We start from the raw sequence: 25,836 nt of genomic DNA, 5'->3' as shown, positions 1-25,836 counted from the left end.
TTACGAATTAACGTGGTATGATATGTGGGTAGGGAAGAGAAATTTTTCAAAATATCTCGAAACGGCTTCAAAATATCACGAAACGGTAATTTCGGGACAATTTTTTTTTTTGTCCCGAAATTCGAAATGAGCGTTTTCGAAACGTGGGGACAACATGACAGGCCACGTCATAGTCATATTCGTAGGCAGCTTTTATTGATTTATTTTTGTTGAGTATATCTTTTATAATAAAAAAAAAATTAGGTTTTAAAAGTTTATTAATTATTTTAACTTTTAAATAAATAAAATTAATTATTAAGAGTTATTTAATAGTGAAATAATGAGTTTTGGATAAAATTTTAAAATAATTATTTATTTTATTTCACTTTATTTACTTCATTTCTTATTTCTTTAAAACACTTTATGGATATTAATATATATTGATAAAATTAATAAGAGAAAGGATTAGGTTAGGAAATTTGGTGAGGGAATGATTTACCATAATCTTATTCGTTGAAAAAATTAAATAATTTTTCTCTTTTATATCTTTCCTCTCACTTTTACATTTTCCAACCAGGTGATGTCAAAATCATTTTCTCACCAAATTTCTTTTTTCTATCACTACTCAATTAATAATTAAAATATATAATATTTTAATATTATAGTTAATAAAATGAATAAGAGGTGAGTCAAATGCTTTTTGGATTATGTTATTTAAATAATTTAAATTAAATTATATAAAAAAAAATATTAGTTTTAAAAATTTATTAATAAAAATCAAAAATAATTATTTTATCTTCTTTCACTTATGGATGTCATCCATGTTTTATATATTTATTTAATATTTTATCTCTTTATACAATCTAATTTATTTAAATGTTGAAATAATAATTAAACTTAAAAAACTATTTTAAATTGTGTTGGATAACTTGACTTATTACTTAATTGAATATATTAAAGACTTATTTAAAATAAGTATATTTGATAACACATATTTCATATAGATTAAGTGAAAACACATTAAAAATGCTTATTTTAAAATAGGGTTAATGGGTTACTCTACAAATAAAATCATTAAAGACTGGTATATCCTTTTAAATTTAATAAAATTACTGATATATATTACTTTTTCATTTTTTTTTCTCTTTTTATTTTCCTTATTATATTTCATTTAATTATTTTTTTTATGAGATTATATTTTTCAAACATTAATAAAAATATGATTATATCTAAACTAATTATTAAATAAAAAATAAGAAAAAAAATAAAATATATATATATATTATCTATGATATTTATTTATATATATAAATATAAAATCGTATTAATTTTTCATTTTTTTTTATTAGTAAACAAACTCCCTTCATTCTTCTGGGATAAATATTTTTTTTTTATTATCTCTTATATAACGTTTATATACATATATTTGTTAGTCTCTTATATATATATATATATATATATATATATATATATATATATATATATATATATATATATATATATATATATATATATATATATATATATATATATATCGTATTAATTTTTCAATTTTTCTTATTAGTAAACAATTTTTTTCTTCTATATAAATATATATATTTTATTTAATATATATTAGTTAATAAATAAAATATAATATTTATTTTATTTTTTTTTTTAAATATTAAATTATATACTTCAATATATTATATTAAGTGTATTAACTAATATGAGTAATATATAAAAGTATAATAGTATAGATGTATTTGTTCAAATATTAGTTTTAGATATTATCAAACCAACTGAAAATATTTAATACTTAAATTTTAGATGTTCCTGTTTGTTAATTTAATTTTTTTTCTACTTAAAATTCAGTATTCATATCTTAATTTTAAGTTTTATCAAACTGTCTTACTTTTCTTTTTTTTATTTAAAACCCACTAAAAAATATATTTTATTCATTAAAAAAAATTGATAACTTTATATATATCATTTAAATTTTCAAAGGTTATAACTAGTTATATATCTTCATTTTTATTTCAAATTACAATTTTTATGTTTATATATATTTTACATTATTATAATATATAATTAAACATTTTTTTTCATGAAAATAAGCTAGATTTTTCATAATAATATACATTCAATTTTTTTTACCTATTATACTAATTTAAAGTTAGGTAACATAAGTAATAAAATATATATGCTAGTAATATTATAATATTAAAATTAATGATAAAGCATAGTGTTATTGTTATTAGTATAATATAATAGTATTTATTTTGCTTTTTTGTATATTATAAATGTAGATGCAATCAATTAATATTATTTATATTAAATAAATAAATAAAATTTTGAAAATAATCAAAAATATATTTTAATTAATTTTTATATATTAAATCAAAATTTTAATAATATAATATGTTGCATTAAGATTTTTTTTATAACATATAAAACTGTTTTGTAATAAAAAATAATATTAATAAATTGAAAAACAAATTAATAATATCATCTTTATTAAAATAAATAATATTTTATATTTCTATTACATGAGTAATATAAAGAGTAGAAATTTGGTGTGGTGTCGGTAGGGATGACCAAAAAATCCGATCCGAAAGATCTGATCCGTTGATCCGGTCGATCCGAAAAAATCTGAATCTGATGGATCGGATTCGAATATCGATCAGATCCGATATTTTTACCAGATTTCTGGATCGGACAAAAAAAATTCAGATACTCAAAGCCGATCCGGTGAATTTTAAAATTTAAAAAGAAAATAACATATTTATAAAAATTAGAAACTCTACATGCCTAAACAATATTTAGTCTATTTTCTTTTTTTTTTTTTTTTTGTTATTTGTAAGAAATAATATTTTGATAATTTTTAATCAACAACATCCATAAATAAAAATAATTATGTCTACCTAAACAAAAATATTATTAAATAATTAATTATCAAACAAAAATTAAAAATATAAAAAAAACGGATCGACGGATATCCGGCTGGCTGATCCGATCCGGTGTTTTCGGATCGGATAGTTATCAGATACGGATTACAAATTTAAAAAAAATATATGCGGATATCCGATCCGAAATACCGAATCGGGTCGGTAGATTTTTCCACCCCTAAGTGTTGGGAATGATGTGACATCACATTATTGAACTTCAATTTAATAGGAGAGAAAATTTTCATTTTTCAAATTTAATCACGTGTTATCACATCATTTTTAATACTATTCATGACACTAAATTTTCGCTGTATATCGTTACTTTATATTACAATTAATAATACCTCGTAATGAATTATCACCTATAAAATATATATTATTTTTAAACCAAACAATTATGTTAACAATATGATATTGATATGAAACCTACATAGTTATATTTGAGTTTGAGTAAAAAATAAAATTAATTTGTAAACAAATTATTTATTTAGTTTTTGTTTGTTAAGTATCTTATTTGAAATATTAATTTAGATTAAATGATATTATAAAATATACCTTAGTTATATATATTAATAAATTTAAATATTATTTAAGTTAATCATAACCTTATTTAATATATTAAGAATGAAATATTATTCGATTATTTTAATCTATTATATCCTTTATATTTATACCAAATCAAAACTATAAATCAGATCTTATAGCTAACCAATCAAATATTTTTCGGTTCAAACTTCAAATTAAAATAATATAATGATTACATGGTTTACACCCATTTAAATACTAATATACTTTATATAAACAAACTTTATATATATACCTATTTGCATTTTACCTATATTTACAAACAAACCAACAAACAAAATACTTAAAAACTAATTAGTTAAGTTACTAAGAAAATAATTTGATTTTATAAATAAAAATTATAATTATTCCTTATAAACTTGTGAAAGTTTCACATGTACACAATTCATTTTTATTAATCATATGTGTTCATAATTTTCTAAGTTAAATTATTTGTCAATAAATTAGGTTTTTTGAATAGTAATGAATTTTCGTTTTTTAAACATTTAATCTCTTAATCAATTGAGAAATATTCAACACTTAACAGTAACAAGCATTTTATTGCATAGATTTATCATATTGAGTTAAGAATAAATAAACATATATAAATTTTTTACCTTTTTTCTAAAATAAAAATTGAATTTGTATTATTTACTGACTGCATTAAACAATGGTTATAGAACCCATAAATCAAAATAAGTCCACATATTTTTTTACAGCAAAAGAAGAAAAAAAAATCCAATGAAAAACAAAAATCTATTAAAAAATAGAAAGGGTTATAGAATTGGAGGTTGGTGGATATTAGGATGTGGTTGTTGGATCAATGAGTTTGGTGAGGGCTTTTGATTTTATAAAGATACTTTTAATTATAATATTTATATCTTGTAGTTGTATATGCTAATCATATTTTAGAGAAAAATATTATAATTTTATATTATATTAAACTTTGTGATATTTATAATTAGGATTAGTGTAAGAAAATTTTTGTTGAGTGATATGAGTTTTTGTTTAAGAGATTCGAATTTGAATATAATTAAATCTCCTTAAATTGAAAAAAATACTAACTCATATGTATAATTGTGTGATAATATATGCTAAGTTATTCCTGAAATTAAACTTTGATTAAAAAATTATTGAATTAAATCAAAAAGTTTACCTTGATTTATCCAACAAGTTCTTTCAAGATGCATGAAAATATTTGAATTGAAGTTTTTGTGTTATATGGATGTTGATTGATCATATTTGTTAGGGCTAATATTTTTGTGCTTGTTAGTTATTTTGGCCCAATAAATCCAATCTAATGGGCCCAATATTTGAATTTTCTTTTATTATATTTGGTTAAGATGTTTGTTTCTTGATATCTTATTCAAATCAGGTTTGATATAATACATTGATTTAAGTGGGTTACTATTTATGAATAAACAATGATAGAAACAAATTTATTGTTATTTATAAACATTTTGTGCCATTGAATTTTGATAAGAAAAAATTTATAAATTTATCAATATATATCTAATGGTTGTATTTCATCAATATCAGATATTTTTTTTAAATATCGACCTAATTTAAATAAAACTCAAATTAGTTATCTCAAAGTATATTCAAATAATTAATAACTAACTCAAATGACAATTCACGTTAGATTCAGACTTATTGTCACATTAGATTCAGACTTTATTTGAGACTAAAATGTAGGGATGATAATGGGACGGTTCGGGGCAGAGAATTCGGGGCAGAGAATGTATTTACCATCCCCACTTCGTTTGTACTTGAAGAATTTTTTTAGAGTTAAATGTTAAATAGTCCCTAAAAGTTTGGATATTATACTACTTGGTCCCTGAACCAAAATAATAGAACCCGTTAGTCCCTGCCGTCCAACTCTGTTAGTCAAAAGCCTTTTGACTGTTAAATAATGACCATTTTGTCCTTACCTTTTTTTTAAATTAAATTAAAACCTAACCTAACCTAACCTAACCTAACCTAATTCTAATATAACCTAACCACAATGCAAACGATCGGGATTTAAAATCAAACAAACCAAAGAGATCTCCCGTCGAAGTCAGTCGAACCCCTTCTCCCAAATCGGGATTTGAAGAGGAATCCACAGTGCAAACGATTGACGACGACCTGGGCGACCTCGACTGGGCGACTGAGGAAAGAAAACGATTGGTGTTAATATGAAAGAATGCAAGATCTGTAAGTAACCCAAGCTCGTTCGGTAGATAACCGGCAATGTCACCATGGTTGAGATCGATTCCGGCGACTGTTCTTATGGAAGGATTGTCTAGAGGCGGTGCACAGTATACATCGGTGTATGTACAGACGTTAGATCCAACCCAGTTGGCTGTGAGATTGAGAGGATCTGAGAGAATGGCGAGCTTCAAAGCTTGCAAAACAATGTATGCATTTCGGAGTCGAGGATTTTCGAAGGAGAGAGATGGATTTACTGGTGTTACATTCTCAGCTTGAACGTAGGTGGTGATGAAGAAAAAGAAGAAGAAAGTAATGGAGTTGGTTTTCTTCATCTCAGATTAGACATCCGACGCTCCTACGAACCACCGGCGACTGAAGGGCTCCTCTCCGACGGAAGGGATATTGATTGAAGAATGTAGCTTTCTTTGTGCGATCTCGACTAAGCGACTGTGGATTTAGGTTATATTAGATTTAGGTTTTAATTTAATCTAATTTGTTTTTAATTTAAAAAAAAAAAGGTAAGGGCAAAATGGTCATTATTTAACAATCAAAAGGCTTTTGACTAACAGTTTTGGACGACAAAGACTAACAGGTTCTATTATTTTGGTTCAGGGACCAAGTAGTCTAATATCTAAACCTTCAGGGACTATTCAGTAATTAACTCATTTTTTTATTATCATTCTCGCCCCCATTTAGTTTCGGGAAGTATACCATATTCTAAAAAATAAATACATTTTTTATATAATCAAATTATATAAACGAATTTTTAAAAAATATTATAATATATTAAAAATTTATATTATTATAAATAAATGAACTTAAAACTCTTTATAAAATATAATGAATAAATAAATATATTATAATTTTATATATTTACTTGTTATTTAGTACCCTGACATAATCAGGGGAAATTGAGGCGGAGACACAAATATTATCCCATCTCAATTCAATTACCGGTAAAACCGGAGAAAAACTGGCTCAACAGAATAATTCGCCTGTGATTATCGTGAGACAGTTTCAAATTGTTATCTTACTTACTAAGATGGAGAAATTTGATAAAATGACCTTTGAGATTAGTTTATTTGACTTTTTGACAAGTGCATAAAATAAATGCGTTGGTGACATTTTTTTTTTACGAAACGTGTAAAAAAAAACCGTCTCGTGATTGTCGGTTGCATCTCGCGAGTGCCGGTTATGTCTCGTGAGTGTCGGTTGCGTCTCTCGATTGAGGACGTCTCGCGACAGGGACAAAATCATCCGAAAAAAAGAAAAAGGTGTCACCAGCGCTTTTTATTTTAAGCGCGGATCAAAATGTCAAATAATTGAATATTAGTGTCATTTCGTCAAATTCCTACTAAGATAACATTAACATAAAAAACAATAAAATTAAATTATAAATCCGATTAATTTCAAATTAGTAAGAAAGAAAAGCTTAGACCATCTCCAACCGAAAAACCCATTTTCAAACTCATTTTGATGTAAATGTCACATCAAACAGTAATTCTATTCCAATTTAAAAACTCATTCTTAAACCCAAAAGAATATTCTTATAATATTCTTTCTTACATCAACTTTTATAACTTTTTAATATCACTCATATCTTTTACAAACTTATAAATTACACCACAATATTATAATATTATTCAAATATTTTAAACTTAAAAATAAATTAATTATAAAAATTTATTAAAATAATATATATAATATATATATATATATATTAAAGTAATTTTTTTAATATTATTATAATTTTTTTTAATTATATTATAAATTTATGTTATATAAAAAATATTATATAAATTAAATTAATAATTATATAAATAAACTTAATATAAAATATAAGATAAAAAATAAAATATAAATAAATAAAACATATAAATAAATTAAAATATAAATAAATTATATAAGTAAGTTTAATATATAAATTTAATTAAGTAAAAGTTAAAGGGCTAAAATGCAAAAAAAAAAAAATATATATATATATATATATATATGCGTTTCTGAACAATAACAACGCATATTTGCGTTTTTTAAGAGGGAAAATAAGAAATCTCATTTTGGGTTTGGTTTTGCAGTTCGGTTGGAGGAGAAAACCCATTTTGAGTATGCGTTTCTAGTTCGGTTGGAGAGGCTCTTATTGACCTATATCTTAATATTTAAATTAAAGCGAGAATCATTATGTTATAATTTTTAAATTAAAAAAAACAAATAAATAAATGAAACCGCCTCTACATTTAACTTATTACAAAAGAGATAAAATCTACACCAAAGAAATTTCATGTGGGTTTTGGCTTGGATAAACCCTAATTCCAAATTCCAAATTCCGAATTCGACGCCCCATTGATACAAAGGTAAGCCATTTTATCTTCTTCATTCACATGTTCTATATTTCCAATCCAAGTTCTTAATTAACTAGTTCAATCCTTCAATCATGGAACCAAGATTGTTGTTTTCATCACCTTCCGCTACTTCTTTTCCCATCTCCCTCTCTTCCAAATCGTTTACCCTCCAAAAAGTTCAAGTTCTTTCTTCACTAAAACAATCATTTTGGGGTAATCGTTTGATATTACGTGAACCCTTTACTCATTTCACCAATCAAACCAGAAGAACTGTTCCAATTTCACCCATTAGAGCTGTTGTGAAGAGAAGGAAGGAAGTTCGTTTAGATAATATTATCCAGAGAGAAAAGAAACTTAAATTGGTTATGAAGATCAGAAAGATTCTTGTTTCTCAACCTGATCGATCCATGGCGATTCGTGAATTGGGTCGGTATAGAAAAATCCTAGGTTTACAGAGAAACAGGAGAATTATCTCATTGTTGAGAAAATTTCCAGCTGTTTTTGAGATTGAAGAAGAGGGTGCTTACTCGCTTAGGTTTAAGTTGACACCTGAGGCTGAAGAACTTTACTTGGAGGAGATGAAGATTCGAAATGAAATGGAGGATGTTTTAGTTATTAAGTTGAGGAAATTGTTGATGATGTCTGCTGATAAACGTATTTTAATCGAGAAGATTGCTCATTTGAAAGCCGATTTTGGTCTTCCTCTAGAATTTCAGGATACAATCTGTAATCGTTATCCAGAGTATTTCAAGATTGTCGAAACAGGTCGAGGCCCTGCTCTAGAGTTAACCGATTGGGATCCTCAACTAGCAGTTTCAATGTTCGAGCTCGAGGAAGAAGAGAATCGTATTAAGGAGATTGAATCGAACAATCTGATTATCGACAGACAACCTAAATTCAACAGAGTTAAATTACCAAAAGGTCTACTCTTATCGAAAAGTGAAATGAGGAGACTGGGAGTGTTTCGTGACATTCCATTCATATCGCCTTATTCGGATTTCTCGTCGATAAAATCTGGCACGAATGAGAAGGAGAAACACGCCTGTGCGGTTGTGCACGAGATCTTGAGCCTGACTGTGGAGAAGAGGACGTTGGTTGATCATTTGACGCATTTTCGAGACGAGTTTCGATTCTCGCAGCAGTTGAGAGGGATGTTGATTAGACATCCTGATATGTTTTATGTTTCGTTGAAAGGGGAAAGGGATTCTGTTTTTCTTAGAGAGGCTTATAGGGATTCTCAGTTGATTGATAAGGATAGGTTGTTGCTTATTAAGGAGAAACTTCGATCTATTGTTAATGTTCCTAGGTTTCCGAGGAGGGGTGTTCGTGGAAATGAGGATGGCAATGATGATGAAGGGGAGAGTGATGAGTTGTCGGATATTGATAGTGCTGGGGGAGATGAGTTTGATGACTTGGATGATGATGTGGATGGTGACTTCGACGGTGATGTGGACGAGGATTTTGAAGATGGGTGGAGCGATGATGAGGAAGAGGAAAATGTGAAAAAGCGAACGAGTAAAGATGTTGTTAAGGAGTCGCGCAATGAGAAACTGAGTGAGCCAGTATTTCCGGATGGTCGATTAAGAGAGCGATGGTGAAAGATGGTATAAGATTTGTGTTTTTATTGTAATATTATGTTACAATTGAGCTTGATGTTTTGAATTTTGATGTAATGAATTCATTTGTGTTTTTAGCAAAAGGTTTTAAAAATGAATTTGTGTTTCATGACACTTTTTATGGTTTTATCTCATTTGGATGCTTAGTTTTGCACTCGATTCTCAATTAGTTATAAAATAAGTTACATTTTAGGTTGTGAAAATGAAATTGTATTAGAACATTATTTAATCTAAATCAATATTAGAAACTCGGAAATTCTCGTTATATACTAATTACAAACAAATTTACAAACTATTACCAGAAGTCTTGACACAAGCATTTACCATCTTTGAAATGATGAAACCGATTACTACCATCCTTAACAACGATCTCTCTTCGTCTCAAAATCGACACATATTTCGCAAACGTGTGACAATCGGAACACACTCGCGTGTTCTTAATAACCCTAATCGGAATACTCCCATTTTCCTTAATCAATCCATAGACAATAGCTAACTTCTCCGTGTGAGACATAACCAAATTCTCCTTTTCAAAATCGTCAACATCTTGATGCACACAATTTAAGTCGGGCTTATACCCCATTGCCATAATTTCCGAAATAATCCGATCCAATTCAAAGTAAATCATTCCTTCCTCTCGATGAGTTTTCTTTCCGGAATCGAAAACATGAACCATCTGATCGATCTCGATCCAACTCCAAACCAGCCCGTGTCTCATCCCGATTGATTCGGTTAAATCTCGCATACTGTCGACGTCGTCCCATTTCGACAAACTCGCATAGATGCTCGACAGGATCGCATAGTTTGCAGCGTTATTCGGTTCGATCTTGAAAAGCTTTCTGGCCGCTATCTCCGCGAGTTCCAAATTTTCGTGGTTACGACACGATCTTAAAAGTGCGCCCCAAACGGATCCGTCTGGGGCCATGGGCATCTTTTGGATAAAATCGGCAGCTTCGTCAAGATATCCAGCTCTTCCTAGAAGATCCACCATGCATGAATAATGCTCGATCTTGGGAATTATATTGAATTCTGATTTCATTCTATCGAAATAGTCCCATCCTTCGTTAACCAAACCGGCATGCTTGCAGCTCGATAGGATCGCGGTAAATGTTATGGAATCCGGTTCGATTCCTTCTTCGAGCATTTCGTCAAAGAGCTGACGGGCTTCGTCTGCGCGGCTGTAAATGGCGAAACCCATGATCATTGAATTCCATGCAGCTAATGGAGGTTGGTTTGGAATTCGTCGGAAAACATCTATGGCGGCTCTCAGGCTTCCGCATTTGCTATACATATCGATTAAGGCTGTCGCAACCGATTTATCGATAAAAGACCCGTCCCTTAAGGTTATACAATGTATTTCTTTACCTTTGTTTAATAACGATAAACCTGAACAAGCTCTAAGAAGAGTGGACAATGTGACCGAGTTCGGTTTAATCCTTTCTTGATTCATTTTGATTGCGAATTGGATTGCGTTTACATAATCTTCTCTTTGAACACAGCCAGAAATCAGAGCTGTCCATGTCACAACATTCGGATTCAATCCGACGAGCTTGATGGTTTGGATCGTGTCGATCGCTTCCTTATTGTAACCCCACATTGCATATCCCGAAACCATGCTATTATACGTGACTAAATCTGGTTCGACTTCGTTTCTCATACTGTTCAACAGCTCAACCGCTTTATCGAATTGTCCATTGAAGGAGTATCCCGAAATCAATGAATTCCATGTGAAGATGTTTCTGTTTTTCTTCATAGAATTGAATGTCTTTCGAGCATCCATCAACTTGTGATTCTTAGCATACATATCGATTAATGCTGTCCCAACAAATTGGTCGGAGTCAATCCCGTTTCTAATAGCATAGGAATGGATTTCTCTTCCGATACTCAAGAACCCTAAATTGCTGGTTGATTGAAGGGCGCTTGTGACTGAGTTCGAGTTTGGTTTGAATCCAACTGCTTGCATTTTGCGAAATATCTCAAGGACTTCCATGGAGAACCCGAGATGGGAATGGCCTGATAAGATACAATTCCAGGTGACAATATCAGGTTTCACATCAGATAATTCCATATCGAGGAATAGATTTCTGGCAGTGTTTAAATCCCTCGACTCAATATAACCCGATATAATCGAGTTCCATGAACTAGAGTCACGATCTTCCATTGAATCGAAAACTGCCCTAGCAATGTCGAGATTACCATTCCTACTATAAATGTATATCAGGGAATTAAACGATATGTTTGATTCTAAACATGTTCGAATCATATATCCATGAATCTGTTTTCCTTCATCCAATGCTTCTAACTTTTGACAAGCTTGTAGAATTCTAGCAATTAGAAAGCTATTAGGTTTCATATATGAAAATTGCATATACCGGAACAAGGTAATAGCCTGCAACCAATTCTCATATTTGAGATTCATCAAAATCGCCTCCTTAAACAGTGAAGTTTCTTTCAGAGGCATTTCATCGAACAGTTGGTTGGCAATGTCAACACTAAAACACCTGCCATAGAAGTTCATCAATGATCTGTTTGAATTTACATCCATATCAATCCCTTTCTTAATCATATATGCATGAATTGCAGTACCTAACAAAACATCCGATGAATTTGAACACATTTCCAAAGGAAGCGCTAAAACGTTGCTCTCGTAATAATACATTCCTCTGTTACGGAAATCGGAGAAAATTCTCAAAGCTTCGTGTAGATCTCCGCCATGATTGTAAAATTCTTTTGAGAAGTAATTCCAGTTCAAGTGGATTTCTGCAAACGCCACTATGAAAAGAGTTGCAGCTGATATGAAGTCGTTGAAATTCAAATAAGAGACGATCAATGATTGCATTTTGGTTTTTGATGAATCCTCGACCTGTTTGATCATCTGTGCATGAACGGCTTTAACTGAATCCAATGATTTGAGAGTATTTGTAGAAGAATACGGTGATGATGATGATGAGAGGGAAGCAGGTTTGGTGCTTGTTTCCTTTGATAGAGGTAGGTTTTGAAAGGATGGATGGTAAAATTGATGTATAGGATGGATCATCGCCATTGTCAGGATTCACGATTCAATAGAAGACCGATTGTGAAGAAATTTTTGTTCAGGAAAAGCAAAAATGGAAGAAATTGTGACAGTTGAGAGAGATGAAGTACCTGAAAATCTATCATCAATGGAGCTAAAATTGCAGCAAGGGTTTCTGTTTTTATTGTTTATGGTGAAGAAGATAAGGTTCTTCTTATCTTATCTTGAAAAATATTTCATTATTGTGATACTAGAAGACCCTAAAATTATCAATTTGATATATCTAACTAATTCATTTTAAATAAATGAGTTAAAAATGAAAGCAAAACCACTAATCTAGTTACGCATGTTTCGATTCGAAAAATAACTATATTCGGGAAAATGGCTTTATGCATGATTTCGATTTTTTTTTTGAAAAAACAATAATGTTCGGAAAATTTTTGTCCTAAACATGAGTATATGCATTAGAAGGAGAAAAACAAATTAATTTTTTTTCGAGAAGATGACCATGTTTGAGAAATTGTTGTCCCGAACATGACCATGTGCATGAGAGTCTCAGACTATGAGGGAGAAAAAATAATATTTTTATCTTTTTTTGGAAAATTGCAATGTTGGAAAGATTTTTTTTTATTTCTCTCACATGCACAAGTAACTATTGTCTATGCTCACATTTATTTTATTTTCAACTTACTTGTTCTCTACTCTTAAATTTTCGATGTTTTAAATAAATATTAATTAAAATTAAAATATATAATTTTAATCTCTTAAACAACTTTTATTTTATCACATAATTGATTTCTTTAAAGTGTTGATATATCTAGTTGTCAAATTCTATCATAAATTAAGTTCATTATTATTTGGTGGAAAAATCTAGAATTTGTAGAGCACATGATGATGTGAACAAATATTATTATACTTATTTAATATTTTTGTTTTTTTTTCTTATTAAATTGTCGTTTTCTAAATTCAATTTTTCGAATTAATTTATGCATATTTCGTAATTAATAAGTACAACGTTCTAGGAATTTTGTTTTTGCAAAATTTGTGAAGTTGGTTTGGGAATTATTCGTTCTATTATAGAATCTACGAACTTGATAATCTATTGGGTAATGCATTTGTATTGTTTTTTCATTTTCGTTACTTTTTTGTTTTATTTTGTCAGTGTCATGTTTTTTCATTACAAGTAAATATTTGTATATATCCACCTTATTAAGTAGATATTATATTTTATCTACATTTGATATCTAGTTTAATTATAATTTTGGAGGATGGAAATTTGGATGGAAAGGAACTTTGATTTTCTAGTTTAATAAATTGTAGAAATCTCACTAAGATTTTGTCAATTCATTTATTGATCACAATTATCTTTAGATATTTTTCATTTGCATTTTCACATTGTAAAAGATTTGATTGAACTTAATTTATTTTACAATTAAAATTGTGATGGAACATAATTTTACTTTTAAAATAAATTGATCTCTAACAAAGTAAACCACATTTTTTTTATTTAAAATTTTGAAAATAGTAAGGTATATTATAAATGATAAGAACGGTAAACAACGACCAACAAATGACAGTAAAACAACAATAATAATAAAAGAATACAAACACGTTAGATTATGAAGCTCATATAATTTAAAAATATATGTATTAGTAACTATTAATAATGCAAAAGTAAGTGAATCGTCGATTTCACCTCCTTATAACACATACGTCTTACGTTAATACAATTTTTTTTCCATAATTCCACAAGAATCTCACAAGATGCCCATATAGAATAAAGAAACTCTCAACCACACAACCGTCAAATAAATGATATGTGATAATTTTGAGGATATATAAATTGTGCAGCGAGAGAATAAGCAAGAAATTGAGTGCGCTAGCGCGAAAACTGTTACACCGCAGAAGTTTTCTTGCTAGGTAAACTAGTCTTGACTTATGTTGGGCCGCCCAAAGACTCAACGCAGATTTCAAAGGTAACCGAGGGAAATGAAAGAGGTTTATAGGAAGAGGAGTGATATAGGAACGAGGTAAGATGTGAGAGACTTATAACTATTTGTGGTACCCTAAGATTCTTGGCGCAGAGGACTCTGGATCTTAGCCTCCATTGCAACTCCCCATGCTAGTAAGTTGTGGGTCGTTCTGATCCTCATCGGTTCCAACATGCGCATATCAAAATGAGTCTTGAGGTCTTGGATAGAAAGATTGGGTCAGGGAGCAACAAATATAAGTACCGAAATATAAGTAGAGGAGGAGGGCACACATGACGTTGTTTTGGTTTCAATAGCAGGTTATGAAGCGGTAAGTTACAAGTTACGGGTAGACCCAATAACACATTAAGTCTTGAGCAACATATTTTTTTTTAGTAGAAAGTCTTAAACGATATTAATATATAATAATAAAATAAAAAATAAAAATTTAAAATATATAATATTTTAATTATTAAATTAAGTGAAGTGAAAGAGGAGAGAGTAGTAAAATAATATTTTTTGAATTTGAACAAACAATAGTTAAAAGTATTTTGATAAAAATATAATGAAAAATAATTAAAAAAATTAATTTCCAAGAAACTATCAAACTAATAAAAAAACTATATAGGTTTATTTTTAGAAAATTAAATTTAACTTGGTTGAATTTAAATAGAATATATTATTAAATTGATTAATATATATATATATATATATATATTTATGAAAATTTAAACAAATATATAATTTTGGTTGAAAATTAAATTCTCATCAAATTCTAAATCTGAATGTTTTCAAACAAATTCAAATTTCAAAATATAATAAAATAAAAAAAAGTCATAAAACAATTTTTTTCCTTATAAATCTAGATCATACCAGCCCCATATATTGTTAATTAAAATAAATAAATATTCACAATTAATATGTACTATTTAATAATAAACAAATTAAATAACTAAGATTTTTTATATTTCGGAATAAATAAATGCGAAAGTAACCGCTGGTTCTCTTGTCTGGATTTTTATTCCCCTCTTTCTCTCTCTCTACAGTGTGACCATTTTCAGCTTCATTTCCATTTCTTATAGGGATTAAAGTCTTTTCATCTGACTTCACTGCACCACGAAGTTTCTGCCGTCGCACGGATTTCTCCTGAACTTCATCACCGTAAATTCACGAATCTTCATCTTTCCTTCATTGTTAATCTGTATCTATGTCAAAATTCTTTAATGCAGCTTGTTTTCGTTTCGAATTTGAATCAGCAGAGCTCATTTTGTAATCTGTACGTTCTTAATCTTTATTTTTTGTATAAACATAGTTTGATGAATCATGATGATATGTTCTTGTTGAATCTGAACCTAATCTTAGCTAGGTTTTGATGTTAATCGTGAAGAGCGTATCGATATGTGTTTAAGTTGATTCATCGGTGGATTCTGTTTATCTTTCTGTAAAATTTTCACGTTCTAGGTTGTTTAAATGAAATCTATGTGGAGAACTCATTAAGACTGCATGCTCTGAAGCTCTTCTAGGTTGTTTTTATAATCATGACGTATTCTACTGCTGGAGCATTTGGATGAATCAGTTTCTAGCGATTCTTTACATTAGTATTATGGATCTCAAATAACAATCAGCATAAGATGCAGTACTTGAATGTGATTGAGAATTAGCTAGATTATGAAGTCAATTGTGAAGAGCGTATTGATAGGTGTTTAAGATGATTCATCGCTAGATTCTATTTATCTTTGTGCAAAATTTTCACGTTCTAGGTTGTTTGTATGAAATCTAAGTGGAAAACTCATTAAGACTGCATGCTCTGAAGTTCTTCTAGGTTGTTTTTAAATAATTATGCGTATTCTACTGCTGGAGGATTTGGAAAATTAGTTTCTATCGATTCTTTTATATTAGTATTATGAATCTCAAATGACAATCAGCATAGGATGCAGTACTTGAATGCGATTGACAATTAGCTAGGTTATGAATCGTGAAGGCATATCGATAGGTGTTTAAGTTGATTCATCGCTAGATTCTATTTATAGTTCTGCAAAATTTTCACGTTATAGGTTGTTTAAATGAAATCTAAATGGAAAACTCATTAAGACTGCATGCTCTGAAGTTCTAGGTTGTTTTTAAATAATTACGACGTATTCTACTGCTGGAGGATTTTGACGAATCAGTTTCTATCGATTCTTTTATATTAGTATTATGGATCTCAAATGACAATAAGCATAAGATGTACTTGAATGCGATTGACAATTAGCTAGGTTTTGAAGTCAATCGTGAAGAGCGTATCAATATGTGTTTAAGTTGATTCATTGGTGGATTCTATTTATCTTTCTGCGAAATTTTCACGTTCTAGGTTGTTTAAATGAAATCTATATGGAAAACTCATTAAGACTGCATGCTCTGAAGTTCTAGGTTGTTTTTTTAAATAATTATGACGTATTCTACTGCTGGAGGAATTGGAAGAATCAGTTTCTATCGATTCTTTTATATTAGTATTATGGATCTCAAATGATAATCAGCATAAGATGCAGTACTTAAATGCGATTGACAATTAGCTAGGTTTTGAAGTCAATCGTGAAGAGCGTATCAACGTGTTTAAGTTGATTCATCGCTAGATTCTATTTATCTTTCTGCAAAATTTTCACGTTCTAGGTTGTTTAAATGAAATCTATATAGAAAACTCATTAAGACTGCATGCTCTGAAGTTCTTCTAGGTTGTTTTTATAATCATGACGTATTCTACTGCTGGAGCATTTGGATGAATCAGTTTCTATAGATTCTTTTATATTAGTATTATGAATCTCAAATGACAATAAGCATAAGATGCAGTACTTGAATGAGATTGACAATTAGCTAGGTTTTGAAGTCAATCGTGTAGAGCGTATCGATATGTGTTTAAGTTGATTCATCGGTAGATTCTATTTATCTTTCTGCAAAATTTTCACGTTCTAGGTTGTTTAAATGAAATCTAAATGGAAAACTCATTAATACTGCATGCTCTGAAGTTCTAGGTTGTTTTTAAATAATTATGACGTATTCTACTGCTGGAGCATTTGGACGAATCAGTTTCTATCGATTCTTTTGCATTAGTATTATTAATCTAATAATCTCAAATGACAATCAGCATAAGATGCAGTACTTGAATGCGATTGACAATTAGCTAGGTTTTGAAGTCAATCATGAAGAGCGTATCGATAGGTGTTAAAGTTGATTTATCGCTAGATTCTATTTATCTTTCTGCAAAATTTTCACGTACTAGGTTGTTTAAATGAAATCTATATGGAAAACTCATTAAGATTGCATGCTCTGAAGTTCTTCTAGGTTGTTTTAAAATAATTACGACGTATTCTACTGCTGGAGCATTTGGATGAATCAGTTTCTATGGATTCTTTAATATTAGTATTATGGATCTCAAATGACAATCAGCATAAGATGCAGTACTTGAATGCGATTGAGAATTAGCTAGGTTATGAAGTCAATCGAGAAGAGCGTATCGATAGGTGTTTAAGTTGATTCATCGCTAGATTCTGCTTATTTTTCTGCAAAATTTTCACGTTATAGATTGTTTAAATGAAATCCAAGTGGAAAACTCATTAAGACTGCATGCTCTGAAGTTCTTCTAGGTTGTTTTTAAATAATTATGACGTATTCTACTGCTGGAGGAATTGGAAGAATCAGTTTCTATCGATTCTTTTATATTAGTATTATGAATCTCAAATGACAATCAGCATAGGATGCAGTACAATTAGCTAGGTTATGAAGTCAATCGTGAAGAGTGTATCGATAGGTGTTTAAGTTGATTCATCGCTAGATTCTATTTATAGTTCTGCAAAATTTTGACGTTATAAGTTGTTTAAATGAAATCTAAATGGAAAACTCGTTAAGACTGCATGCTCTGAAGTTCTAGGTTGTTTTTAAATAATTATGACGTATTCTACTGCTGGAGGATTTTGACGAATCAGTTTCTATCTGTTCTTTTATATTAGTATTATGGATCTCAAATGACAATCAGCATAAGATGCGGTACTTGAATGCGATTGACAATTAGCTAGGTTTTGAAGTCAATCGTGAAGAGCGTATCGATATGTGTTTAAGTTGATTCATCGCTAGATTCTATTTATCTTTCTGCAAAATTTTCACGTTCTAGGTTGTTTAAATGAAATCTAAGTGGAAAACTCAATAAGACTGCATGCTCTTAAGTTCTTGGTTGTTTTTAAATAATTATGACGTATTCTACTGCTGGAGGATTTGGACGAATCAGTTTCTATCGATTCTTTTATATTAATATTATGAATCTCAAATGACAATCAGCATAAGATGCAGTACATGAATGCGATTGACAATTAGCTAGATTATGAAGTCAATCGTGAAGAGCGTATCGATAGGTGTTTAAGTTGATTCATCTGTAGATTCTATTTATCTTTCTGCAAAATTTTCACGTTCTAGGTTGTTTGAATGAAATATAAGTGGAAAACTTATTAAGACTGCATGCTCTGAAGTTCTTCTAGGTTGTTTTTAAATAATTACTGTGTATTCTACTGCTGGTGCATTTGGACGAATCCGTTTCTGTGAATCTCAGATGACTAGTTATTCTTTATCCTGGTTTTGACACTCAGCATGAGATGCAGTACTTGAATGCGATCGAGATGCTAATTACTTCCATAATTCATTCATTTTCATTGAGATTATTATTTTCTGCAGTGAAGTCATCTCTCACTTGTTCAAAGATCAGTTAGATTTTAGACATTGCAGATTTATTGGTATAAGGTTAAATGGACTTATCTCAACATCATAGTATTATCTCCCTTTGATGGATTGTGGAGTTCATCAGTTGCCCGTGGATAACTATTTAAATATTTTTTGAAAGAAGTTATTTAGCGGTTTCTTACTAGGTTATAGCTGTTCGGTTTACTCTGATTTTAATTTCCAGGTGAAGCTGCTGCCTCAATTTATAGCTTGTTTCCATTTAACATGTCATTTTCTTATTTATCAGAGTGTCCCATTGACGAAGACATACTACCAACTATAATTTAAGTGAAATGAAGAATAAACAGGTGCCTGTTTCAAACATGTGGATCATATTTCTTATCTATTAAGGCTCTATTTGTTTATTCACATACCAGATTTGACTGGATTTTCAGAATACACCAGAAACACAATCATCAACTCAGGTGTCACATGAGTCCCAAGGTAATCCACTGAACAATCCAACAGAAGCTCCTGTAGTAGACTCGGGCTCCATTTCTGTTTCCAGCAATGATAACAAAAAGGTTTCGCGAGAAGATATAGAACTTGTAAGAGGGCAACCTTAGTTAGAGTATTATTATTATTTTTCCTTGGAATTATTATTCTGCAACTGCCATTGGAGGAACTTATCTCTTAATTTTTTTTGCTTAAAGGTTCATTTACTTGGTGCAGGTTCAGAATTTGATAGAGCGGTGTTTACAGTTGTACATGAACAGAGAAGAAGTGGTAAAGACTCTCTTGACTAGAGCAAGGATAGATCCTGGATTTACAACTTTGGGTGAGATCAGATATCTTTTGAAGAAGTTCTTTCTAGTTAAATATTTATGTGAAAATACCGAAAGTTTATCTTTAGTTGTTTATTAGTTAAAGATAAAATACATTTGAAACAGTTTATTATCCCCTTTATAGCGCAGTAACCTTTTTCTGTTGTCTAGTCATGCACTAATACTCTTAGCTGATTATGTGTTATAAAATCAAATGCAGTGTGGCAAAAATTGGAAGAAGAAAATGCTGAATTCTTCAGGGCATACTATATAAGGTTAAAGCTGAAGAAACAGATTATCACATTCAATCATCTACTCCAGCATCAGTATCAAATGATGCAGCTTCCTCAAAAGGTTCCTCTGGCCCCCATTCAGAACGGTATTCATCCAATGCCAGGTAACTTTTTTCACATCAAATCTTTTGACATTGAGAAATGATGAAATTGTTGTAGGTAGTTTCTAAAGAAATGTGAATGATTGGATGGTATAACAAAACTAACTCTATAATTACCCAAACCTGAAAAATGTGTTCGGAACAGGTTGGGTTTCGGGTTTACCCAAACAATGCTCACCCCTAGCCTCCTTATTGTTTTTTATATACTTTTTATAACTAATTGTTTATATTACTCTGAACTATCTGTACAAATACTACCAAAGAGTGCTAGATGCTTCTCTCGTGAAGATGAGTGACACTGGTATTTTTTTCATTTCCTAAAAGAACACAAAATGGCCTTGGATTCCTCTTTGACTTGTGTACTTTAATGACACCTCTCTTTGTTTTTGTCCAGTTAGATTAGTTTGCCTTTTCTTATCATAATACATTGTTGTTGATCTCCAATCATTTGCATTACAGTTAACAATTTGCCTATGGGATACCCTGTCCTACAACAACCACCAATTCCAGCCCCTGGACAACACTTGGGAAGTGGCTTATCCAGTTGTCATGTGGTCAATGGAGTTCCTGCACCATGTAACTTCCATCCAATTCGGATGAATTCAATGAATGAGTAAGAATGCTTTCCCCTTATTATTTATATTTCTTTGTCATCACCTTTTCTCTCTTTGGTATAGAATTTTGTCAAAGTGGCCAAAAAAAGTCATTTAATATTTTAGCATGATCTACAAATTTGGAAAAAAATATATTTTTCATACACTTTTCACGAAAAAAAAGTTTTATCTACTTCAATATTCACTTTGGCATTCAAGTGATTATGATAAAATACCACTTTCCAAAAAGGATGATGACAAGCATTCGTTTTCTCCTCAATAAATCTGTTAAATAAAATTATATAAAATAAAACCTCTCTATATAATAAATAATTCAAGTCACTATAATATATATCAAATTAATTTTACATGTATTATTCATCACTTTTAAATTATTACATGATATGTTAATTAAATAACAATATAGAATACTAGTTTGCATTCCAACAACCAAACAAGGATAAGATTGGAATAATCATTATATTAAAAAAAAAGACTACCAGGGGGTTAGGAAGAGTCCCCCCCTGAGCAGTTTCACCCGCTAGGACAACATTGTTTGCTGTAAATGTTTTTCTTTTTTCGGGTTATATCATATATTTCAGTTTTTTTGTCTACCCGATAAAAGTTACCCAAAACTGAAAAAGTTCGAAACAGGTTGGGTTTACCTTAAAATTGCTCACCCCTACTTTTAGCTTCCTCATTTAAATCTACATTAAACACAAGGATCGCATGTACTGCATAAATATATGCAAACAATTACAGCTGAGGATCTGCACAAGTGAGATGACAATAAAAGCAAAGGGTAATAAAAAGAAATGCTAATACATTAAAACAAAAACCTCTTGTCGAAGTTGTCATTACACATGATACAACAGAACAAATACAAACCGTATAATCATCAGGTTCAAATGCATGATTAATTCCCACCATAATGCATTACAATCTAATCTTTTGGTAATTCCAGGTGAGTCGGTTCTTTTTATTCAATCTAATTCCCATCTTGATACATTATAAAATTATCACTTAATCTGGAAAAATTAAGTGCTTCCATTGATAAGAGACCCGAGTGTTACTTAAAACCACTTAATTCTTTAATTACTTTCCCGACATTAGTTTAACATTTTATCAAATTAATTACTTAATATTCACATATTTTATTTGGTTTATTTAACATTTATATTTCGATACTTATTCAGTGATCAACACTTAATTTTCAGTTTTATCAAACACACCCACAGTGATTAAACTTATTCATATTCCTCTGGTTGTTTAGTATGGTGATAGATGGCAGTGCACAAGATGCAACACCTGTTATTCCACCAAATAGTGCCATGTCAGCAGATATGCCTTTGAGTCCTACATCAATAACAACATCCAGTGGTCATTTTCCATTTACATCTGACATGTCTGGAATGGGAGTGGATACTTCTGTTCTTGATACTGCATTTACATCTGATGTAGCTAATTCAGTGGAATTGGAGCTCCCATCTGATAATGGGGCTGTAAATTCTAGAGATTCACTCAGATCTTGGGCTCAAATGCCATGGAACTTCAGTCTGTCAGATTTGACCGCTGATCTGTCGAACTTGGGAGGTAATGGATTTCGGCTTAGTAAGCTAAAATCAGTTTTCGAGTTATTGTTTGTGTTTTTTAACTGGAGGTTATTCTGAAAATTATTTTGCAGATTTAGGAGCATTGGGAAATTATCCTGGTTCTCCCTTTCTGCCTTCTGATTCAGATATTTTACTTGACTCTCCTGAGCAGGAGGATATAGGTAATTCTTATATTTTGTTACTTACCTCATTTATTTATTTATTTTTTATTTGTGTTTATTCTTGGGCATGGCTAGCATTGACCACATTCATTACCCCTAAAAATTTATCGAACAAGTTTAAGGCCTTGTTTCATCTTTGGGTTATTTGAATAACCAAGTGGTTATTTTCAAATAATCTTGTTTGTGAAGTAGTTTATTGAAAATCAGGTTATTTGAATAAAAATACATTCAAGGTATAGATATATAATAAAAAAAATAGAGGATATTTTAGTGAATGATTTGAAAAGTGCTTGATGTGTAGATTGTTGATTGCATGTTGAATAATTATTTGAGATTAATTTCAAATTTAACATATAAAAAGGCCTAGGGTAATTTATAATATTTGTTTCTCACATCATTTTTCTTCTAGTGTTTATCTAAATTTATAGAACAAGTTTAAGGCCTTGTTTGACCTTGAGTTATTTGAATAACTAAGTGGTTATTTTCAAATAATCTTATTTGATATAGATTACTAAAAAAACAGGTTATTTGAATAAAAATATACTAGGGGCATAAAAATTAGTGAAAATTTTAGTTGTTGATTTGAATGTTGTGACTGAAAATTGTTAATTTGAGACCCAATAAATTTTATATTCATGCTAGACAATTGTTTGATTGGGGTTATTTGAAAATAACCCTTTTAAATAGCCTGTTTTTTTAGGTACAGTGAAAATATTAAATTTTTAATGAATAGAGCCTTAAAAAGAAATCAGACTCAATGTTGTATAATATAATGAGTTTTAGAAAAATGGAAAGTATTTTGATATTTTTGTTGATGATTTTAACAATGTGATTGAATAAGTGATTGTTGGTTGAATAATGTGGCTTTTTTTTGTTTGTTTATGGGTTACTTGGTGTTATTTCCAAATAATCTTGTTTTGTATAAGTTATTAAAAAATTGAGGTATAAATACATTTTAAAAATAGTTAGTTAATGCATCTGAAATACATTTTAATATTTTTCATACTTGGTCAAAAAGAAAATAATTAATTTTTTTTTTATTTTTATTTTTCAGTAGAGGAGTTCTTTGTCGATACTATCCCAGGACCACAATCAGATGAAGATAAGCCCTAGAAATTATTGTCATGAACCATCATTAGATTTATTAACTTCTCCACCTTTAGTACATTTCATGTTTGTGGAATTTCAATAACTTAATTTAGATTATTTGTTACCAATGATGGATTTGTTACTTATTTTTAACTGACATATTTATGTACTTTAGCTTTCTATATCTCCAATGAAACTATTTTATTTTGAGACTTTTACAATTGTTTAGGAGGGATTCACTCAATTTGTTGAGTGTTAGGAAGTTAAATAATTTATTTTTTTACTGGGTTTAAAATTTTAGAGTAGATATTTGAAAGGGTCTGTTCAATTATTGAGTATTAATTAATGTGATGGACCAAGTGCTAGATATTTTTAAATGCCATTGGTTATGCAAGTTGTTTTCTCAATTATACTGGCATTGTATTGTTTAGGGCTTGCTTATTTGTTTCTCAATTATACATATATATTGGCATAGTTAAAAGGTTTTCTTTGTTTAAATAGAAGTGAAGTTGGAAATGCAATTAATATAGATTCTCAATCATTTTATATTAAGTCTTTTTTTTAAAATATATATTTAATTAAATTATGTTTTAGGTCCTATGTATTTTCAAGAGAAGTGTTTTTAAATGGGATTGGAATTAAAATAATGTTTAATTTTATTTTTTTTAAAAGTTAGGTTTGAATTATTTAAATAATTCAAATTAATCAAAAATAAATTATTTTACCTTTTTTATTTATTATATTATTTAATTTATTAATTAAAATACTAATATATTATTTATTTTAAATTATTATTTTATTATTTATATATTATTTTTCTATCACAAAAAATATTACTTAAAATATTTGATTAATAAATTTAATGGTTGAAAATATATATAAAAAAATAATTAGTTTTAAATAGAAACTTATAAAAATAACAGAATCAAACAGCTCTACTATCTGCATCAACCTGACAGACATTTGTCTGATTGGAATTTGATTTATTTTAATATTTAATTTTAAACTAATTGTAGTTGGTAAACCCTAAAGTTTTTATAATAGAATAGTAATGCTATTTTTCTTAGTTTTGAAATAGATTGAAATGAAAAATATTGGGGGCACACACAATAAAAAAATGATCAAACAAAATAAAATTCATAATGTACCTCAAATGTCAATAATTTTATTTTAAAAAATCAAATGTGTTAGATTAAATTCTCACTAAATAAAACTTTAAATTCAAATATGATAAAAAATATTTATATAAATATATCATTATTATTTAATATTTTAATTGTCATCTTTTTAAATATAAACTGTATGTTATTTTGATAGTGTTTGACTTTTATTTATTTATTAAATTTAAATTATTAATTTAATCACAAAAATATAAAGAGTGATCTAAATTATCATTAAAATTCATCAAAAATAAAACAAAGAAAATATTAGGGATGACAATTCATGTTGAATTCTCGATATAAGTAAGTTGGCAATACTCATTATCATTAATTTCACCGAAAATAAGTAAATTGGGCGATAATCATTATCATTAGTTTCACCGGAAATAAAATAAAGGAAATATTAGGGATGTCAATTCAGGTCAGAGTAACGGGTTAGAGAACCTCACTCACATGTTTATTTGTAATTGACCCGATTCTGACCTGATTAATCTCACTCAATTGGAACTCAATCTAACTTATTTATATGTAATTAATATCCCACATCTTTATTTTAGATTAAAATATATATAAAAAATAAGGTATAAATCTACTTACAGACAATTCTAAAATAAAAAAAAAAGTGAGTAAGAAATAGTGAACACAAAATTCAAACAAATAAAATAAAATAAAAATTATAAATGAAGAATCTCTTTTCATAATTTCAGGTCAACCAAAT

At 29.1% G+C, this 25,836-nt stretch overlaps 3 protein-coding genes across 5 annotated transcripts; 2 read left to right on the top strand and 1 right to left on the bottom strand.

Moving 5' to 3' along the window:
* The first annotated feature begins 7,926 nt into the window (after positions 1–7,926).
* On the top strand, positions 7,927–9,707 carry LOC124941973 (protein WHAT'S THIS FACTOR 1 homolog, chloroplastic-like). The gene has a single exon (XM_047482365.1). The coding sequence runs from the start codon at positions 8,095–8,097 to the stop codon at positions 9,598–9,600; it is 1,506 nt and encodes a 501-aa protein (XP_047338321.1). The 5' UTR covers positions 7,927–8,094; the 3' UTR covers positions 9,601–9,707.
* A 143-nt stretch (positions 9,708–9,850) lies between these two features.
* On the bottom strand, positions 9,851–12,819 carry LOC124941347 (pentatricopeptide repeat-containing protein At4g01030, mitochondrial). The gene has a single exon (XM_047481656.1). It carries the CDS (start codon positions 12,659–12,661, stop codon positions 9,914–9,916), a length of 2,748 nt encoding a protein of 915 aa, XP_047337612.1. The 5' UTR covers positions 12,662–12,819; the 3' UTR covers positions 9,851–9,913.
* A 2,793-nt stretch (positions 12,820–15,612) lies between these two features.
* On the top strand, positions 15,613–24,170 carry LOC124944003. Of its 3 annotated transcripts, none has more exons than XM_047484464.1 (9): positions 15,613–15,762; positions 19,592–19,652; positions 19,740–19,892; positions 20,017–20,122; positions 20,329–20,505; positions 20,962–21,115; positions 22,369–22,688; positions 22,780–22,869; positions 23,927–24,170. In XM_047484464.1, exons 2-9 carry the CDS (start codon positions 19,638–19,640, stop codon positions 23,980–23,982), a joined length of 1,071 nt encoding a protein of 356 aa, XP_047340420.1. In that variant the 5' UTR covers positions 15,613–15,762; positions 19,592–19,637; the 3' UTR covers positions 23,983–24,170. The 3 variants fall into 3 exon arrangements, with proteins under 3 accessions (XP_047340420.1, XP_047340418.1, XP_047340419.1); XM_047484462.1 differs by having other exon boundaries at positions 23,924–24,170; XM_047484463.1 differs by lacking the exon at positions 15,613–15,762 and adding an exon at positions 15,859–15,877 and having other exon boundaries at positions 23,924–24,170.
* Positions 24,171–25,836: the final 1,666 nt, after the last annotated feature.

This window comes from Impatiens glandulifera, chromosome 6 (assembly GCF_907164915.1).
Source record: "Impatiens glandulifera chromosome 6, dImpGla2.1, whole genome shotgun sequence".
In the NCBI taxonomy this organism is placed as follows: domain Eukaryota; kingdom Viridiplantae; phylum Streptophyta; class Magnoliopsida; order Ericales; family Balsaminaceae; genus Impatiens; species Impatiens glandulifera.
The sequence above is the reverse complement of the archived record's forward strand: the minus strand, read 5'-3'. Positions and strand labels throughout refer to the sequence as shown.

What these genes read in the sequence shown, in the direction of transcription:
- LOC124941973 (XM_047482365.1), top strand. Translation starts at nt 8,095, where the DNA reads ATGGAACCAAGATTGTTGTTTTCATCACCTTCCGCTACTTCTTTTCCC.
- LOC124941347 (XM_047481656.1), bottom strand. Translation starts at nt 12,661, where the DNA reads ATGGCGATGATCCATCCTATACATCAATTTTACCATCCATCCTTTCAA.
- LOC124944003 (XM_047484462.1), top strand. An exon ending in TCCTGGATTTACAACTTTGG is followed by an intron (nt 20,123 to 20,328) that starts GTGAGATCAGAT and finishes AATCAAATGCAG; the next exon opens with TGTGGCAAAAATTGGAAGAA. An exon ending in CGGATGAATTCAATGAATGA is followed by an intron (nt 21,116 to 22,368) that starts GTAAGAATGCTT and finishes CTGGTTGTTTAG; the next exon opens with TATGGTGATAGATGGCAGTG.